The sequence below is a fragment of the Hemitrygon akajei genome, chromosome 12 (genome assembly GCF_048418815.1).
Source record: "Hemitrygon akajei chromosome 12, sHemAka1.3, whole genome shotgun sequence".
Classification (NCBI taxonomy): Eukaryota; Metazoa; Chordata; class Chondrichthyes; order Myliobatiformes; family Dasyatidae; genus Hemitrygon; species Hemitrygon akajei.
Window position 1 is genome coordinate 35,527,161 of NC_133135.1, and position 19,883 is coordinate 35,547,043.

The 19,883-nt window shown below is 39.1% G+C and overlaps 1 protein-coding gene across 1 annotated transcript in view; it reads right to left on the reverse strand.

The window, feature by feature from the left end:
- The window catches only part of hectd3 (HECT domain containing 3), a 44,297-nt gene that overhangs the window by 13,806 nt on the left and 10,608 nt on the right, over positions 1-19,883 (reverse strand). Inside the window, exons 5-16 of the mRNA XM_073062895.1 lie at positions 18,751-18,886; positions 17,511-17,626; positions 16,159-16,272; positions 15,525-15,607; positions 13,111-13,276; positions 11,152-11,233; positions 10,218-10,400; positions 8,614-8,666; positions 6,040-6,104; positions 5,422-5,525; positions 2,757-2,876; positions 1,721-1,810 (exon numbers count right to left, since the gene is read on the reverse strand). Of these exons, the coding sequence (XP_072918996.1) occupies positions 1,721-1,810; positions 2,757-2,876; positions 5,422-5,525; positions 6,040-6,104; positions 8,614-8,666; positions 10,218-10,400; positions 11,152-11,233; positions 13,111-13,276; positions 15,525-15,607; positions 16,159-16,272; positions 17,511-17,626; positions 18,751-18,886 (1,312 nt within the window). The remainder of the gene's footprint in view (positions 1-1,720; positions 1,811-2,756; positions 2,877-5,421; positions 5,526-6,039; positions 6,105-8,613; positions 8,667-10,217; positions 10,401-11,151; positions 11,234-13,110; positions 13,277-15,524; positions 15,608-16,158; positions 16,273-17,510; positions 17,627-18,750; positions 18,887-19,883) is intronic.

Here is a 19,883-nt window from a genome sequence, read left to right on the forward strand (position 1 = left end):
GAATCAGATGACTGGAGGATGTTAAGTATGTTTCATTACAGCCACACCAACCGAGAATAGTGTAGAATATAGCAATATAAAACCATAAATAATTAAATAATAATGAGTAAATTATGCCAAGTGGAAATAAGTCCAGGACCAGCCTATTGGCTCAGGGTGTCTGACACTCCGAGGGAGGAGTTGTAAAGTTTGATGGCCACAGGCAGGAATGACTTCCTATGACACTCAGTGTTGCATCTTGGATAATAGGAATAATAGGGATAATCCTGTACATTATAAACCAATGAGTCTTACGTCAGCGGTGAACAAACTACTGGAGAGAACTCTTAATGACAGGATTTACGAGCATTTGGTGAAGCATGGTCTTGTTAGTGATAGTCAGCTTGACTTTGAGTGGCAGGCCATGCCTCACGAGCCTCACTGAGCGTTTTTGAATGCATCACAAAATAAATTGATGAAGGTAGAGCGGTGGATGTGATAATGGATTTTATCGTGAACTGTTTGACAAGGTTCACCAGAAAATTACGAGTCATAGAAACTTAGCTGGGTGAATTCAAAATTGGTTTGCTCACAAAAGGCAGTGTGTTGGAGCATATTCTGCCTGGAGGTTGGTGACCTGTGGTGCTCCTCAGGGATCAGTTCTAGGGTCCCTGCTCTTTGTCATCTGCATAAATGACCTGGATGAGGAAGTGGAGGGGTGGGTTAGTAAGTTTGCAGATGTCACTAAGGTTGGCGGTGTTGTGGATAGTGTAAGAGGTTGTTGTAGGTTACAACAGGATACAGAGTTGGGTGAAATGGCAATAGAGTTCAATCTGTAAAAGTGTGAAGTGATACACTTTGAAAGATGGAAGTTGAAGGCAGAGCACAAGGGTTCTGGCAGATTTCTTAACAGCATAGATGAACAGAGGAATTTTGCGGCCCCAAGTCCATCGAACCCTCAAAATTGCTGTGCATGTTAATCGTGGTTAAGGCGGCATTATGATATGCTGCTCTTCATTGAGTTCAAAAGCCATGACGTAATGTCACAGCTCTATAAAATACTGGTTAGACCGTACTTAAGAAGTGTCATCCTCATTTCTGGTTGCCTCATTGGAGGAAGGTTCTGGAAACTTTAGAGAGGGGATAGACAAGATTTACCAGGATGCTGTCTGGGTTAAATAACATGCCTTATGTGGAGTGAGTTCAGAGTTTTCTCTTTGGGGTGACAGGAGGATGGGAGGGAACTTGATAGAGGTGTACAAGATTATGAAAGGCAAGGAAAGAGTAAACAGCTAGCATGGCAATGACCAATATGAGAGGGCACCCATTTAAGGTGAGTGGAGAAAAGTTGGGGGAGATGTCGAAGGTAGGTTGGGTTATTGGTGCCTGGTATGCACTGCAGGAGATGGGGGTAGAAGCTGATACCATATGGACATTTAAGAGACTCCTAGATGGCTATATAGATGCAAGATAAATGGAGGGTTATGGGCTGTGTTAGGAGAAGAGGGTTAGACTGCTCACAGAGTAGGTTTATAGTAGTCGGCCAAAGTGCCTGTACCGTTCAACGTTCTATGTTTCAAAATGGACAATGTATGTACATTTGACACTAGAGTTGCAGTGCGTGTTGTGGACTTAAATAGGAGGTTGAAACAATGCCAAATATTTTCATAAAAGCAAGCTTTCAACATCTGCCCCACAGTACTTTGTCTGCACACCAAATTTCAGAATATCAGCAACTCACCAAGACAGAGTCCACTTCAGGAAAGTCCTTGGACCACGTCACCTCCTCACCTGCTAGTTGTTTCCATACTATTCCAGGAAGAGCCAGCACCTGACAAACATACATTATTTGCATTAACCTAGATTAGAAGTGCATCTTCAGGTTTGATAAAGCTGAACTACAAGCCAAATTCACTCCTGGCAACACAGGAACACTGTGAATTAGTTCATAGTCCACTGGGTACATTGTTGGACACCACTTGTAAATAATTATGTCATGAATAACCCTGGCCTGTGAAGCAGGCTTAAATCATACTTGAAATTTGAGTTAGCATCAGCTAAAGGATTCAAATCTACATCCCTCTAGTTAAGACAGTCCAACATGTCTGTCTATCTAATCCAGGTTGATGCCTTCATTCCATTGTTAATGACTGTTTCACCCAACAATTTAGCTGACTCTCTAGCTGGTAATTATCTTCCCGTTAACCAATCTTCATCATCTTCTAGATCACTTTCTTCATCTGTCCAACTCAGCGACAGCAACCCCTAGTTTTGGCCCAAACTAGTCTCAATGAACCATGAAGCTCTCTCTTCATTTCATGATCCATTCCAGACACTCTGAAAGGGTGGGTGCATGTGGAAGAAAGGTCCGTCAATATAATTGGCAAACGACTTTATCGTATTCCAGAAAATGTATTTTCCTGTTTCTTCACCCTTGCCCAGTAATGAAAATCAAAGAACTGCAGATGTTTGAAATCTAAAAATGCAAACAAGAAATACCACAGAACAGACAGCATCTACTGAAAAAACAATCAGTTTAATATTTCAGGTTAAAGTCTTCAACTGAAGCATTAACTCTGTTTAGCTTTCCACAAATGCTGCCCAGCTATTGAATGTTTTCAGCATTTTCTAGTCTTTACGCAATGTGGGAAATGGTATACTTGAAATCATGTTTTAATTCTCCAAAGCTTGCCTTATAATGACAGCACATGTCAAAAATCCTTTGATAAAATGCCAAGGCTTTACTTAGGGAGAGAGAGAAAAAAAAAAATGATTACCAGAAGTTCTCGCCCTCGTAATGCCGCTCCCATCAGCTGGCCTATCCATTCAAACTTTCCAAATTCTTTGCAAGATGGGTTAGGAACATACACATCTCTTGCTTCTCCAGTTCTGTTGCCCTAGTGCAAGAATAATAAAGAACAAATGAAACCTGTTTATTTTACTTTCATATTGAACTATCCCAGTTATACACTTGTATGGGTGATCACCAATCATTACCTTCCCAGCTGCCTTTATTTTATGCAACCAAGTCCATACAACAGCACACAGGTCTAATTGGCTTGTTGGACACCAAAGAATTCAAGTTAACACAAAGTACACTGCAGATGCTGTGATCAAAGCAACACGAACAACACGCTGGAGGAACTCAGCAGATCGGACAGCATCCGTGGAAACGAGCAGTTAACTTTTCGGGCCGAGACCATTCATCAGGGCTGAAGAGGGAGGGGGCAGGGGCTCTATAAAGAAGGTGGGGGGGGGGGAAGGTGGGAAGGGGAAGGCTGGTAGGTGCCAGGTGAAAAACCAATAAGAGGAAAGATCAAGGGGTGGGGGAGGGGAAGCAGGGAAGGGAAAGGCAGGAAAGGTGAAGAAGGACTGTAAGGGGAAAGCACTATGGGTAGTAGAAGAAGGTGGCAGAATCATGAGAGAGGTGATAGGCAGGGAGGAGGAGGCAGAGTGAAACTGGGATGGGGGAAGGGAGAGGAAGGGAATTACCGGAAGTTGGAGAACAATGTTCATGCCAAGGGGCTGGAGACTACCCAGAATTCAAGTTACCATTACTGCAACTGTTCACATTATTTCAGAATGTGCTATTTTTGTTGCAAATTTTAACCTATTTAAAACAGTCTTAGGAGAGACGAATATTGGTGCCAATTTCTCACTGTTCTTTGAAAGAAAAAATGCTTTGGAGATCTCTCACATCCACCTGAGATGTCATTCTCATGCACCAATACCTTTACACATCTAGATAGTTGAGATCATAGGTTTGACAAGTACTGCTGAAAAAGCACTGCTGAGTACTTGCAGAACACTTTGGGAAATAGCATACATTTGAAGACTTTATTTACCGGAGGTGAAGAGAAGGTGCATGGTATGGGAAATGTACTTCCCTCAATCGCAGGGCTCTGCAGAGAGTGGTGTGGACAGCCCAGAGCATCACTAGATGTAAACTTCCCACCATTCAGGACATTTACAAAGACACGTGTGTAAAAAGGGCCCGAGAAATCATTGGGGACCCGAGTCACCCCAACCACAAACTGTTGCAGCTGCTACCATCCAGGAAGTGGTACCGCAGCATAAAAACCAGGACCAACAGGCTCTGGGACAGCTTCTTCCACCAGGCCATCAGACTGATTAATTCACACTGATACAATTGTATTTCTCTGTTATACCGACTGTCCTGTTGTACATAATATTTATTATAAATTACTATAACTGCACATCGCACATTTAGATGGAGACGTAAAGATTTTTACTCCTCTTGAATATAAAGGATGTAGTAATAAAGTCAATTCAATTCAAATCAGGCACTGGATGAATAGAGCACATTTCCCCATTTCCACTTTTGGGTGGGCGGTCACTCTTTACCGAGGGACTAAGCTCTTGCAGCTCCTCTCTTCATATGCAGACTAAAACACAATTCCAATATTGGACTGTACTTTATATTGGTTTTCTTCAGATTTTCTGTGTTTTCTTTCTTGTGGCTGATTGGCGGGTAGGTGATCTGTTAATTTTGTGTGTGTAAGAGGGGGATTGGGGGTGTTGATGCTACTGTTGCTGTTCCTTTCTGTGAGTGAAGGCGTCAGGGATTGTTATTGTCTCTGGGTTTTTTTTCTGTGGGGAAAGGGGTTGGGGAATTTGGGGTCTGTCAGTTTTGTTTCATTTCTTTTTTGTGCTGGTGGGGGGGGGGGGTGGACTTGATGTCTTTTCTTTCATTAACTCCCATGGTCTTTCTGTATTTCATGGTTAACTGAAGACGAAGAACACCAGAGTTATATTGTACAAGCACGCTGACGATAAAATGAACCTTTGAACCTCTAGGTGCCTTGTAATTACCGGGAAGGTTTGAAGGACATCAGGAGGTGGGTTCATCACAGTGCACTCAGCCTGTTCTTGAGGCTGGTCCAGTTACGGTCGTGGTCTGGTATTATGATGGTTAACCATAAATGATGCCTTATAAAGCAATAGTCATAGCACAGAAATGGCCACCGATTCCACACTGACCATCGAGTGCCTATATACTGCAATCTCAATTTATTCTCATCTATCCCTCCAGGTTCAACCACTCACCTATATACAAGGAATAATTTAGATTATGAGCAGAAAACAGGGTATCCGGAGGAAATCCATATACTAACAAGCTGTTGCAAATGCTACAGAGTCAGCACCTAACTGCAACACCATGCAGGGTACAACTCCATGCTGAGGACTCTAGAGCACACTATAAAATATTCCATCATTCCTCCTTATTCCATATTGCTCTTTTCGCTCTAGTGCATTCTGCAGTCTGGCAAACTGATTTGTTAATTTCCTGTCATGTGTTAAAAATCTTAGTTAAAAGATCTGAGTACTAAAGAAACATGCTCCCATATGAGCCCAATCCTTTCAAATGCAAAACAAATGAAAATCAGAAGAACCCCAGAAAACTATCTTCTCCAAACAAACCTGATTGGATGTTCTTACAAAAAAGGGCAAAGGTACAGGACTGTCTCCAGAACTTGGGCAAAGTTCTTCAGAGATATCAGAGAGACTGTCTCGGAATCCACCACCTGTTGGTTTAAAAAGATGGTTTATTTAAAGTCTTGTCTAATCCTTAAATGATTACCAATGTTGAAATGTTATATTTGTCATAATTAGTAACAATACAGCTTCTGCAATGATTCACTTATTTTCCAATGTTAACTGGAGATTATTACTTTGCAATTGGATCACAATTACTCAATTATGAGTTACAAGGTAGCAAAATATGAAATAAAGTTGTACTTAAGACAGCATATCAATAATCAAGGAAAATGTTTCACAGATATATCCATCATGGCTCACGTGCTTCCTTCATGACTGTTTATTAAGAGTGCTTCTAAATATTATTGTGCATTCTTCATTTTCTACATAACTCACTGGTTTATCTTTTCATATCATGTGTTATAACTGATGTACAATAACTTTAGAAAAGCATTTAGAAAGCTGATTGATTCAGCAGGTGCTATGAATCTGAAATATGAATAAACTAATGGAAATACTCAACCCTAATCTGTGGGGAGAACATGACTGCGTAGAGCTTACCTTGATCAATGATTCCTTCAGAGATAAATTTACATTCCCACCACTGGTCATAGCGCGCTGGCCACCTTTAGATATATAAAGGTTAAAACTGTTTATTTTTGAACATGAGTTTGCATTTCAAAATTCTTCCTCATCATTAACAGGAGCTCACACACTGAGAACATGTCTCCTGGTTCTGAACTCTTCCATGATGGGGAAAATCTCTGCATCCAGGATCAACCTGGTCTACCTCATCTGAACGGTCTCCAATGAAATAATATCTTTCCCTAAATGGGAGGGGAAGACAAAATTGTTCTTGGTGTGGTATCACTGCAAATGTACCAAGTGCTGGCAAGACTTTGCTACTTTTATACCAAATATCCCTTGAAATACGAGCTAATATTCTTTTAGTCCTCCCATTACCAATCACACTTGTGTGTTTACATTACTTTGTTCACAAGGACCCTTCAAATCTCCTTTTATGCAACTTTCTGTATCTTTGCACTACCGGAATAATAATGTTCTTTTTTCTAAAACGAAGAACTTTACATTTTCTCATTTTATACTCACTTAACATTTTGCCCACTCACTAAACCTATCACTATTCACATGTAAACTTTTTGTAAACTCAAAAACTTGCCTTTTCTCCTATTTTTGCGTGGTATGCAACTCTTACAGCTCATTCGCTTTCTTTCATGATTTATTAACATATATTGTAAACAGATGTAGTCCTAGCGGTACTCCACATGTCAAAGGTTGCCAATCTACTTTGAGTGAAGATGAGTGATGTTTCCCCTTTGGCTCAACAGCCTGATGGTTGGTTTAAGGGCATTGGTGTTTCTCTACCAGGCTATGATGCAACCATACAATATACTCTCCACCACACTTCTATAAAAGTTTGTCAAAGTTTTAGATGTCATGCTGAATCTTTGCAAACTTCTGAAGAAGCAGAGGCACTGCTGTGCTTTCTTCATAATGACATTTACATGCTGGACCCAGGACAAATGATAACACTAAGGAACTGTTGCTGACCCTGTCCACCTCTGATCCCCTGATGAGGACTGGCTCTGGTTTTCTCCTGCTGAAGACAATAATCAGCTCCTTGGATCTTGCTGACATTGAGTAAGAGGTTGTTGTTGTGGCACCACTCAGCCAGATTTCCAGTCTCCCTCTCCTCTATGCTGATTCACATGCTGAATTAACTTTAAAAAAATGTTTTATACAGTAAGTTACAAAGAGGTCAGGCTTGTCTTTTTATTCATTTTTAAACAGCTTGTTTTGTTCCATGGTCCTATTTGTCTCTTGCCTGCACCTTCGGTTCTTTCATTTCTCTCTCCTTAGACATCTTTCTTAGGTTCTTATATCCACGCCACTCGATTTTAGAGCCTTCCAAAGATCATTCAGTAAACACCTAGCTCAGTAATGGGAAGGAGGCACTAAGTTTGTTAGGAAGGTAAGTTTCTCCATCAAACATCACAAAAACTTTATCTGTTAAATTCAACACCATTAAAAATCTCGCTCAAAAATTAAATAGTCAAACTGTCATTACTGCAATAAAATGCTTTGCAATTACATTGAATGAAAATACCTGCTTATATTTATTTAGCAATACAGCACAGAGTGGGCCATTCCAGCCCTACCACCCCAGCAACCCCCAACAATCCCAATTAAACCTAACCTATTGAACCTACCCAGTACATCTTTAGACTGTGGGAGGGAACTGGAGGACCCAGAGAAAACTCGCGCATTCCACAGGGGGAACGTACAGAGACACCTTACAGAACTGCACCGAAATTGAGCTCCAAACTCCGGAACGCCCCAAGCTATAATAGCGTTGCACTAACCCCTACGCTACCGTGGCCATACCGTACTGTTAACAGGGGACTAAGCTAAAGAAGTTTTGAAACAGACAGCAAATTAGATAGGCAGCATAGCGCCTACCAAAGTCAAAAAGCAAAATACAAATTTTAGTTAATTTATTCTAACTTTTCAGAATTCAGAATTCTCTTTTCAAAGCCTTTTTTTGATAAAACTGCTTTTCACTTGGTCATCTACAATCATCAGAAGCCACTGAGGCTCTTTTTTTTTGCTTTCTTCTGTTCCTACTTTCATTTAATAATTCATCGATAAGAAATGGAAGAAAATGAAGGAGCGATAAAAAAGCAGAGTCAAATCCCGAAGCCCCATTCCACAGTGTAGCCATAAAATAAACATGAACAATTATGCACTGCATGCCTTCAGCATCCTTTAGTGGAATACTTGATTTCAAGGCAGGAAACAAAATCGAATTGACCCATTTTGTCAGCGGAAGCAACAAAGGCAATGGGTAGTGTTGAATGGTCTCTGGCACTGAGATGAAAGAATAAAATCAGAAGGGTAGGATCAATTAAACAAAATTTGATGTAAGCAATTGTAATTTAGAATTAAAAGGCAAAAGTATGACTTTAAAGCACCCAAAGTACTGTGGTCTGTGATTATAGTGCATCAGCAGAACAGCCAATTTGTAGCCTGAATGCTTCCCCCCCCCCCACCAACTATTAGAAAAATCTTAATCCCAGTTTAACTTTTCGTAAATCCTGAATTACCAAACAGTACCTGTAATCTAAAGGTTTCTCGCACTTGTCCGAAGGCTTCAGCCCCTCAAACATCTATAAAAGTAGTGAACACATTGAAATTTAGTATTGGCTCAACATTCAGCATTGTTGGTATATAGAACTTGTAAGTGGATAAAATAAGAAATCAAAATCATTTCAATTGTCAGCATGCTCATGAAATTGAGACATTTCATTCCTCAAATAACCATTTACAAGTCTTCACATTGCCTTGAACTGCATTTTTTAAATTTCCTACAATAGAAATAAATAATTGTACAGGTCACAAACTTAATCTCTTGGTGTCCTCACCACTTGCAAGAGAGAAGTAGACACCTTGATGTACCACCCAGGCAAGCTCAGCCACTGCTGCACATTCTGGACAAGATTTGGATGGTTGTCTTTGGGAAGGCAAACAAAACTGCTGGCATAATATAATGGAACTGGAATTGGAATAGATTTATTCTTGTCACATGTACCAAGGAACAATATCTTGCATACTGTTTATACATCTTTCGTAAACCTGATTCCCACAGCTATCTTGACTATACCTCTTACCATTCTGTCTCCTGTAAAAATGCTTTTCTCTGTTCTCAGATCTTTTATTTCTGCCGCATAGGTTCCCAAGATGAGGGTTTCCTTCCTCCTCCTCCTTCAAAGGATAGGGTTTCCTCCTTCCACCATTGATGTTGCCCTCACCCACATATCCTCCATTTCTGCAAACTTGAGCTCACTCCATCTTCCCGTCACCTTAAAAGGGATAAAGTTCCTCTTATACTCGACTACCACCCCATGAGACTCCAATGCATCATTCTTCGTACCTTCCGCCATCTTCAATGGAATCCTACCACCAAATACATCTTTACCTCCCCTCTGCCCCACTCTCTGCTTTCTGCAGGGATTGCTTCCTCCGTGATTCATTCGTCCATTTGCCACTCTCCACTAAGCTCCCTTCTGCAAGTGACAGAAATGCTACACATGCCCATTCACCTCCTTCCTTGCCTTCGTTCAGGGCTTCACCTACATATCTGTTGGCATCATCTATTGTATCCAGTGCTCCCGATGCAGCCTCCTCTACATTGGTGAGATCTGACATAAATTGGGGGACTGTTTTGTCAAGCTCTATCCACCAGAAGTGGAATTTCTCGATGGCCCATCATTTTAATTCCTATCCCCATTCCCATATTGACATGTCCGTCCATCACCTCCCTTCCACCATGAAGAGGCCACTCTTAGGGTGGAAGAGCACACCTCATATTCTATCTAGGTAGCCTCTAATCTAATGGCATGAACATCTATTTCTCCTTTCAATATTATTTTTCTTTCTCTTTCCCCCACTTTGGCCTCTTTCTCTTCACTTGCCCCGATGCCTCTTCTTCCCTTTCTCTTACAGTCCACTCTCCTTTCCTGTCAGATTCCTTCTTCAGCAGCCTTTTACCTTTCCCACTCACCTGGCTTCACCTTTCACCATCTAGCTTGTCCTCCCCCGCCTTTTTATTCTAGCAGCTTCCCCCTTCCTTTCCAGTCCTGATGAAGGATCTTGGCACGAAACATTGACTGTTTCTCCATTTCATGTGTGTTGCTTTGGATTACTTTGACACACAGTACCTGCGTGAACACAGTATTCTTGCAGGAGGGATCAAGGGAAGGGTTGTCACGATGCTCCATGGCTACTCTTCGATTTATATAGAGTTTTGGCATGAAGCTGGGTTTGTTGGTTTCTGAATCCTTGAGGCATTGTGTAATGAGAGCAGTGCGCCGTTTTGAAAGCAGGAGGAATTGTTTGATGTACTGGAAAGCAAAAAAAAACTCATTAGTTTGGCGGCCTGGATTTTAGAGTCTCCAGCAAAGAACAGATCTCATCATTCTGTGAGAGCCTCGGAGTGGAAGCTTGTTCTAATTTGGTGCCTGACCCAAACTTCTAGAGGGAATCTATAAGCAGTACAAGCAATAGGGGAGCTCTGCTACCAATTATACAAGAACCTTCACTAAGACATGCAGAATTTAAACAGAAACCATTAAGCAGGATGTACAATTTGGTATAAATCATACCAAACAAGAAGAATAAAGAACAGGCAAGTGCTTGGGATTTTAAGAGAAAGGGGACAGAATTTTAAAAACAAATTCAATTTGCAATACAATTAATTTTTGAAAGAATTGAGACTCCAAATTAGCCATTTGTCAGAATAGTTACCAGCGTCTAAGTAAAAGACAGGATCAGATACATTGAGTGAACTACACGAGTGAAGAAAGTAGAAGTCATCTGACTTAAACGGACGAGTGAATGGAGCAGTGACAATGCATTGGAAAACAGTACTCATTCCATTCCCACAGATTTGGGCATGATTTTCTCCACTTTCAAAAATGACCTACTCCTGCTTATATTTCTTATATGCTTAAGGACAAATCATATCCAGGAAATTGAATTGTTTTAGGCAGTGACCCTCTTGGAAGATTTGGAGAAGCTAGAGGGCACATTCATCAGAATTAGAACAAAACTGTGAAGACACACTTGCTCGTATTCCTTTGCTGAACTACTCACCTTCAAGTGACCAAATGATCCCACTGTGTGGTCCCAAGCTGGCACCAGATAGTGAGTAAGGCTGTCCAGGAGTTTAAGGAATCTAGGCAACAGAATAATTCAATTAATAAGGACAACGTAGCATGTCACATTGTTATAATTAAACATTTAAAAAATGTAAACACAACAATAATAAAAAAACTATATATCAGAATCCCCATGATTATTCTATCCACTATGTATCAATTAAATTTCAATTCAGTTTAATGCAGACTTATCATGGAACATGCATTTCTTCACTGTAAACAGTTAGACATTAATATTCCATTATCTGATGTCTGGACATCTCAATGGTTCAAGATCTAGTCACTCACTTAAGTACTCATCTTCTGCAGTCCTAATTTCCATTGATTCATGTACTTGCTGTATATTACTGGGAGTGCAGGCCAATTTAACCTACATTTTGGCATTATTAGATGGTTGGAATTAGGAAGCTAAAGCTACAAAAACATCCAGAACAGTTTCCATCTTATCACACAGTCATAAATACACAACACCAGAACAATCAAATTTTAAATCTTCCAATGAGTTGCAAACAGTTTAACAATGAAGATGTTTGCTATAGTGTGACAGCCTAGGACCAGAGGGCACAGCCTCAGAATAAAAGAATGTCCCTTTAGAATTGAGTGGAGGAAGAATTTCTTTAGCCAGACAATGGCCAGTCTGTGGAATTCATCACCAAGTTATTGGGTTATTTAAAACAGGTTTTGATAGGATCTTGATTTGTACGGGTGTTAAAGGTTATGGGTTGAAGGCAAGAGAATACGGTTGAAAGGGATAAAAAAAAGTATCAGCCAAGATAGTATGGCAGAGCAAACTCATTAGCCTAATTTTGCTCATATGTCTTATGGGCACGTTCCTAACCCATCTCACCAAATAACAAAGATTTTTACTCCCTCCCATTGTCGGATGGATGTAAGATTTAAATAAATAAATTAAATTTATATACAAATAAATAAACTATACAACTTTTATCAGCTTTCCATTCCCTACCAAAATGGCTTTGACTATGACATCCTGTGAATTCCTCCTCCTCTGTTCCACTTCTAGCCACAGATTCTTCAGGCTACTTTCTCTGTGCATTTTGAAGTTGCTTTGTAATTCCTTCTCCCCATCAATGCCTTTCTTAATCATTAATGCCTTCTGAGTACTTTTTTACCCATCCGATTTTAATGATCACATCTCCAGTTACTCTCTATAAAGGTTTGGAAGCAAATCTTTACTTCCTTTGGGCAGTGTCATCAAATGCTTCTCCACATTAAAAAAATGTTACAGTAACAAGAGTTTCTGCTTGGCAGATCACAATTATTTGAAATTATTTTTGAAGTGATCTGTGATAGCAGACTATGTAAAAGATTTCAATAGTTTGATTTTCCATACAAATTTATGAATGCTATGATTAAAGGGAATATTAGTTACACAAAATAGTTATAGTTTATGAATGCCACTTTTGAACTTCAGCTGTAGTGTTAACGGAGGATAAATAGGGAAGGCCAAAGTAACGTTAAACAATGATCACCTCATTATCATATGATCAATTCTCTATATTACTCAATTCTTAAAGTTACTCTATATAGAAGACACTTTAAAACTAACCACCCGTTCCTGTCAGACATGTTACTTGTCTTATTTAATTCTCACTGTACTCCTCAACTAGGACAATGAGGTATTCTGTTCTAAGTTTTTTTCTATTGCTAACCTTATATTGGTTAAATGTATCTGTGGACTATGGCAAATGTGAAACACCTCTTAAATTCAAGATAGGTGTGGTCAAATTATCTCTTCAAAACCTATCCCAGAAAGATTCTTGCCTTTTCCCAGATGTATTTGTATTACAAACATAACACTGTAATCCCTTAACTACCAGGCTGAACCATCTGTGTGCTCTCCTGTTTCGACGAAGCAAAGGTGCAGACATACCTATGGATTACCATTGCTCTTCTATATAACATATCAGGATCATGTCCCTCTAGACGTGGATAACGAACAAGATTTGCTGTTTGAAACATATCAATGTTTAGTCCCAAGTCTCTTTCTCTTGAAGATTTGATCTTGAGGCCATGCAGTCGGACATCTATCCCTCCATCTGTTGCAAAATATTGAAGATGTTATTCTCTGAAAGAGATATGAACACTGACATCTGCTTCACAGTGGAAGGAGGACTTAGAATGACAATCTTTTACAATCCATTTAGTGCTCTAAGTAACAGAGACTACTTAATTAAATTGAATGAGGGTTTAGATGACTTTTGTGGACAAGGAAATGAACCTACAATCCAGCACACGAAACTTGGACTGAGTTGTGGAAAAAGCTTCTCTTTTCCCCATTTTATACACTGATAATTCAAATGAGGTATGAACCTAATCTACTACAAGACATGGGAGCAGAATTACGCCCTTCGGCCCATCAAGTCTAATCCACCATTCCATCATTGCTGATTTATTATCCCAATTCTATAGGCTATTCAGGTAACTTAAACTCACCTTCAGAAAGATCTAAAACCTAATTTCTAACTAAATATTCCCCCTCTGTTGTTCATCATCAATGAGGAAATGATGTTCATCCTACCAATAAATAGCATAAACATTATGTGAACTAACTATACATTGTAACATTTTAGTTAATCGTTTTGAGAAGTAAAAACTTCATATTATTAAAAATATTCCTATGTTTAAGCAGTTTGAGTAATCTCAGAATTGCAAAAATTTTGCAATCATTATCATTGCCCATGAAATATGAATTAGCATCAGATTTATCATCACTGACATACAGTATGTCATGACATTTGTTGTTTTGTGGCAGCAGTACAATGCATTATATTATGAAATATTATAAATATATATATTGAAGCATAAATAAGTAGTGAAAAAAGAGAGCAAAAATAGTGAGATCGTGTTCATGGGCTAATTGTCCATTCATAAATCTAAAGGTGGAAAATGATGTTAATGTTTTACTCCATTATCTTTCTCTACTGTTCTGCCGGAGTTTACATTAGAAATGCCCACAGTTTTCTTGCCATTTGCTTTCACTAAATTACATGGGTTAAAAAAAATAATAATGGCAATTCCCATCACAGCATCTTTCAGGTCCCACACATGACCTTTAGATTGAATCTTGCCAGCCTTTCTGGACAAAATAGGAATTCTAAGGAGAACACTTGTAAATCCACCAAGACAGGGCTTGAATTAGATTGCGCCAGAATGCAATGACAGCTAATTATCAGGTTGGTAATGTGTTCTGCCAGTCTTGCACTTTTATGTTGCAGCTTGTAAACTGAGAATGTGCTGGACTTCAGATGTGCATTCATTTGCCTACTTATTCTGTCCCTGGATTTACCACCTAGTGCAGGGACATTCTATAAATTACATAGCTGAGGACTTGGATACACTTTGTATCTGGTCCGTCAGCTTTGCAGTAGCCGGGAATGCACATTATATATCTTGTGTGGCCCCTTTCACTTGAATGGAATGCGTATCTTTGCGAATACCGCAGTGGTGTGGAGGCTGACCTTCCTGTCGGTGCTGCTCTCCAGTGCTCGCTCAGTGGAAGACAAACTGGACTGCCTTTGTCCGCGGCTGCCCTGTGTGATTTGAGGAACTGTTGTGGGCTGTTCTTGCCGAATTGTGGCTCCAGATTCAAACATCCACGCACCATCAATCAACAGGCTGTGACTGTCGGGGGATTTGGGTTATTTTTTTTTTGGGTAACTGTAAGCTTTCTGCTATCATAACAACATGTGCTGTGTGATTGTTGGTTTTGTGCTTTGCATCTTTGCCCCAGAGAGACACTGTTTTGTTTGGCTGTATTTATGTGTATGATTGAATGACAATTAAGCATGAACTTGAACTTAAAAGACAAGTTAATTCATTTTTTTCTATTTGAATGTATAGTTATGTTGTAAATAAATTAACAGCAGTATCATGTGCATTTAATAATTCAAAAGTCTTTTTAATTATTGTAGCAACCTTTTGGAAATGCTTTTGAGCAAATGTCAAAAGTCCTTGGCAGCACAAAGGGCTATGATGATGTCACCAGCAGCGCAAAGGGAGCCAGGTGGCTACAATGATTTAGTGTGGCTGCAGGCTAGTACAGGCAATGACTAACTGGCCAGCTATTTAGCATGAGCCTCCTCAGACGTAATCCTGCTTGGATACATTTAAACATTTCCCTGGCACTTTAACATTAGTCTTGTTCAGAAGAAAAATTGCAATTGTAATTTATTCTTTCATTATTTCATTCTCTCCGAAAATCTTTTTGTCATCCAATGCATCCGTCTGAGAAGACAGTTGGCTACTACGGTCATATCTTTCTCTTCGCACAACCGAACAACTTACCTACACACTCTAAAACGCGAATTTCAATTATAGAAAGATGTACCATCATGTCCTCAAGAACACACAGGTCACCAACTAAAGTCCTGGAACAGAGAAAGAAAAGATCACCAGCTGGTAACAAAGTTTTAGACTTTAGTATGGCATCAGCCTACTTCTATTATTTCTTGAGTGAACTACAAAGTCAAAATAGCTGTCATTTCAACATGCAAGTGAGGTCACTAAAACAGAAAAGATGACCTCGACATTTCATTCTGCAGAGTTCTTTACTAAAAATCTTAAAAGCATAATCATCTTAAAAACACAATATATTTAATATAACATCCAAATTACGTTTGGGTAAAATGTTAACTTCAACAGATTGTCTTGGTATGCAACAACTTAGAAACTCCACCTGCAACTCAGTTCGAATGGGAGAAAGAGGAGATTAGAACGAAAACTTTGGTATAAGTGGAAAATCCAAGAATATGGGATATGATGGAAGTAGAATGATGGCTAGGAAGTAAACAGCAGATAGATAGAAGAAATATTGCAGGAAGAAAATTCACTATTATACCACAAATGTGCTACTTAACTGGTAGAAATTTTTAAAAATTACCAGGGAATGGCATTTTATATTACAATCTTCTAAACTTACTCATCAACAGTGAGATCATTTAACTTTTTTAAATTATCACGTTCACCACCGTAGACTTGAATTTTTTTTGGCATGTAGTTGTCATCCGTTGCATCGACTGAGAGAAACAGCTTTCTACAAGAAAGATAGCAGATATATTCCATTAATTACACTAAGTAATCCCTTGGTATTTTACCCATGTAACAGCTGTTTCGGATAATTGAGTTACACAAAAGTGTCTATTTTGTAATTAACCTAAGCTGCATATTCAAATAGAGACTAATTTGTTTCTATTAGCAATGTGATGCTGATTATATCATTAATTTCTTTAGTGTACCTCCCAAAATCTTTCCAAGATATGCATTTTCTCCACCTTTTGAAAGATAAATAGTGGCTGCCTTTTAATTTATAGATTTCTTCTCCATACTCTAAATGATAGAGTATCTCAAATTATGAACACTAAAGGGTGATTCACAAAAAAAGTCCATTGCCTATCAATTTGTGAGGAATGTAGTAGAAATGGAGCTGGATTCCAGAGACATAATAAATGTTTTAAAATAAACAAACATAATTTGATTAAGCACAAGTTTGGACCTAGAAATGTTAAGATAGGGAGGGGTGCAGAGCAAAAAGGGATGGGGGGGGGGGGTGTAGGAGCACAGAGAAATGAGCCAACAGAAAAGAGAAGGAATCAACCACATAATTACAAGCATATTTAGTCGGCTGTAAAAAAGAAAGCAGGGAATAATGTTAAGAGATAGCTATTCAGAGTGGGAGATGCACGAAGTGAAATATCACAAGTAACAACACTTGGACTACGGTTATGTACATTTTATAATTACATTAGATTGTCAAATGGAAACCACTTCTAAGTTTGCAGCCGACAAATTAGAAAAATATATTCAAAAATAAGGACAACGGCAAGAAATTGTTTATTAGAAGTCTATAATTGTGTCAAATGGACATCCACTGGGTTTCTGTGTGTTATCTATTCAATAAATAGAGAGAGAAAAAGAGAAACGTGAAGAGGGTTAAAAATAAAACACAGGAAATTAAATTATTTGAAAACCTCAAATAGAAATTTATAGAATAACACAGAGGACCTCACATGAGCACATTCTCTTCCTTCCTGGAAATGAACAGTGCAAAAAGAATCGGGAACAGGAGTGAAGTAACAACACTTAAAAAAATCATTTTAAGTTTTATTTTGTTTCTGCATTCCTCATATTTAATCAGTGTTTTAATCCTTTGGATTGTATCAGACCTACAACATTACCACTCTTTTCTATTAGGAAAGATGTTCATTCAATTACCTAATATAACACTGCATATTAGGTTTGCAACTGTTAGAACACAAAACTGAATTTTAATACTTTATAATGATGCCTTTCTTCATGTGCAATCGAATCCAATGATGGCCCTGGTTCCCCTCACTCTCCCAGAATGTGTCGTTGTCTCCATCCGTCAAACACCACACGTTGGCTTCATCCTGTTAAGTATAAGAGTGTTGGACAAAACAGAAGAGGTGCTTTCATCCAAGCAGATCTTATTCAAATTTTGATTCAATAGTTGGGTATCAGCTCAAAACCTTCATCTTTAGTTCACAAAAAAAATTTTTTGAATCCAATTCATTATTTTAACTATTTCAATGGTGTGATGAGCACCTATTCACATATTGCAATTAATTCTGTCAGAAAATACTTGATACCGAGCTTCATTAAGTACTTTGTAAGTATTAAAACAATAATTTATTTAAAATAAGTGGTTTGCTAATACAGAAGGCATATGTAATAATCTATTCCTGTCTTCGCTCCCAAATGCCCAGCCATTTGCAATGAATGTCTGCAATACACATGGCTTTGATTTTACCTCCAAAAAATACTCTTTCCTTCACCACTCCACCCAAGTTTTAGCTTCCAAGAAGATCCTTCTGCTTATGCTGTTGCATGTTTTATAAACACTTCTAGACAAGTGAACATTTACAGCATCTGTAGAAAACATTGGGAGTGGGTCATTCAGTCTTTTGAGCCAACTCTGTTATTCAATATAATCACCACTGATCAACTTTCACAATACCATATTCCAGCTATGACTTTGGTGTCTAGGAATCTGTTAAGGTATCTCCTTCTTAAATGTTTTCAGTGACCTAGCTTCCATCAACTCCTGTGGTAAAGAGTTCTACAAGTTAACCACCCACTGTTTAAATATATTTCTCTTTATCTAAGTCCCAATGTTTTACCCATATCCTGAGACTTGGATACCTCATTCTAAAGTCCTCATCTACTCACATGAGTCCTTCAAAACTTTACAAGTTTCAGTGAGATCCCAATGTTACCCTCAAAATACATAGAAAACTACATCTCAAAAATGTGCTAATATAAACAATCACTAAGAACCATTTCAACTGTGGCATTTATAGGTTTTTAAATACAGATGAGCTTTAGTCATTGGAATTCACTGTGTTGGCAAAATGTTAAGCATCTGAAAAAACAAATGTAATAGTTTTACAAGCAAACACCCTGTGGGGAGAAAAGTATGCCCTATGTAAAAAAAAATAACTTCAAAGGTCATTTTCATGCTTGCAATACTACTCCATTAGGGCAAAAAACTTACCGAGAAAGAAGAAGCCTCGATGCTGTCAACGAGGTGTTTGACGCTGCCCAAGTTTTCATCCTCCTTCCCTATGCGGTCATAGAAGTAATGTACTAAGTCTTCATCACACTCAAATGTCCAGGTGGGAGGAACAAACCTACGCTCAATCACACAATTAAAACTTCAAAGTTATTAATTCTAATACCATAAGAGCTTCCTACATAAACAAAAGTGTCAGTATAGCAAAGTTTCAGCACACAAAACTCTCCACAAAATACACTCAATCTCATCAGTAAACTGCCAGAAGATGTGTGCCACTTCCAGGGTGGGAAGAACAATAAAATCTAAAGGTCTGACACTCCATGGTGTTTTCATGAACCTTCTGATTTTACCACAACGTGACAGAGATACGAAGCAGGTATTATGGCAGGTTGCAGTACACCATCCCTGGCCTTCACAATGGCCAAGGAGATCATTATTGGGGCTTCAAGATGGGTGGTAGGTGGGGAAAGAACAGGTGCTGGACTTCGTCTTTGCTCTGCTAGGGCATACATGGACAATATAACAACACTGACCACCACTGTGGCAAGAATCAAGTGACTACTTGGAAATCCACAGGAAAACATCAAGTGGTCGAGAATGGAAACCAAACCCAGCAAGTCACAAAGCACCTCTGTTGTCAAGGGAACGTTGAAAGACAAAGTTTTTCCATCGGTGATGACGCAATTCCAGCAGTGTCTGAACAGCCTGTCAAAAGCCTAGGTAGATGGTAAAATGCTAGCCTCACAAAGAGCAGGTGCTGCACCTAAAGCAACACTAACAGCTGTGAAGAAGCTTGAGCGAACCATCACATCATTCGTGAAGAAGTGGCTCGGTGTCCCAAGGTGTACCAGACTGTATGGTAAAGGAGTGCTTGAACTACCTCTCACTGGCCTCACAGAGGAATTCAAGTGTCCTAAGGTGTGTCTACAGATGACACTCAAAGACACTCGTGACGAGACCATAAGTAACACTGCAAGGAACTTATCAGCTGGGTGGAAATGGACCCCAGCTGATGCAGTGTAGCAAGCAACAGCAGCCTTTAGGCATAGAGACATTGTGGGGCAAGGGTGGCTCTGGTCTGGCAGCAAGTGGATCCACCTAGCACAAGGTCA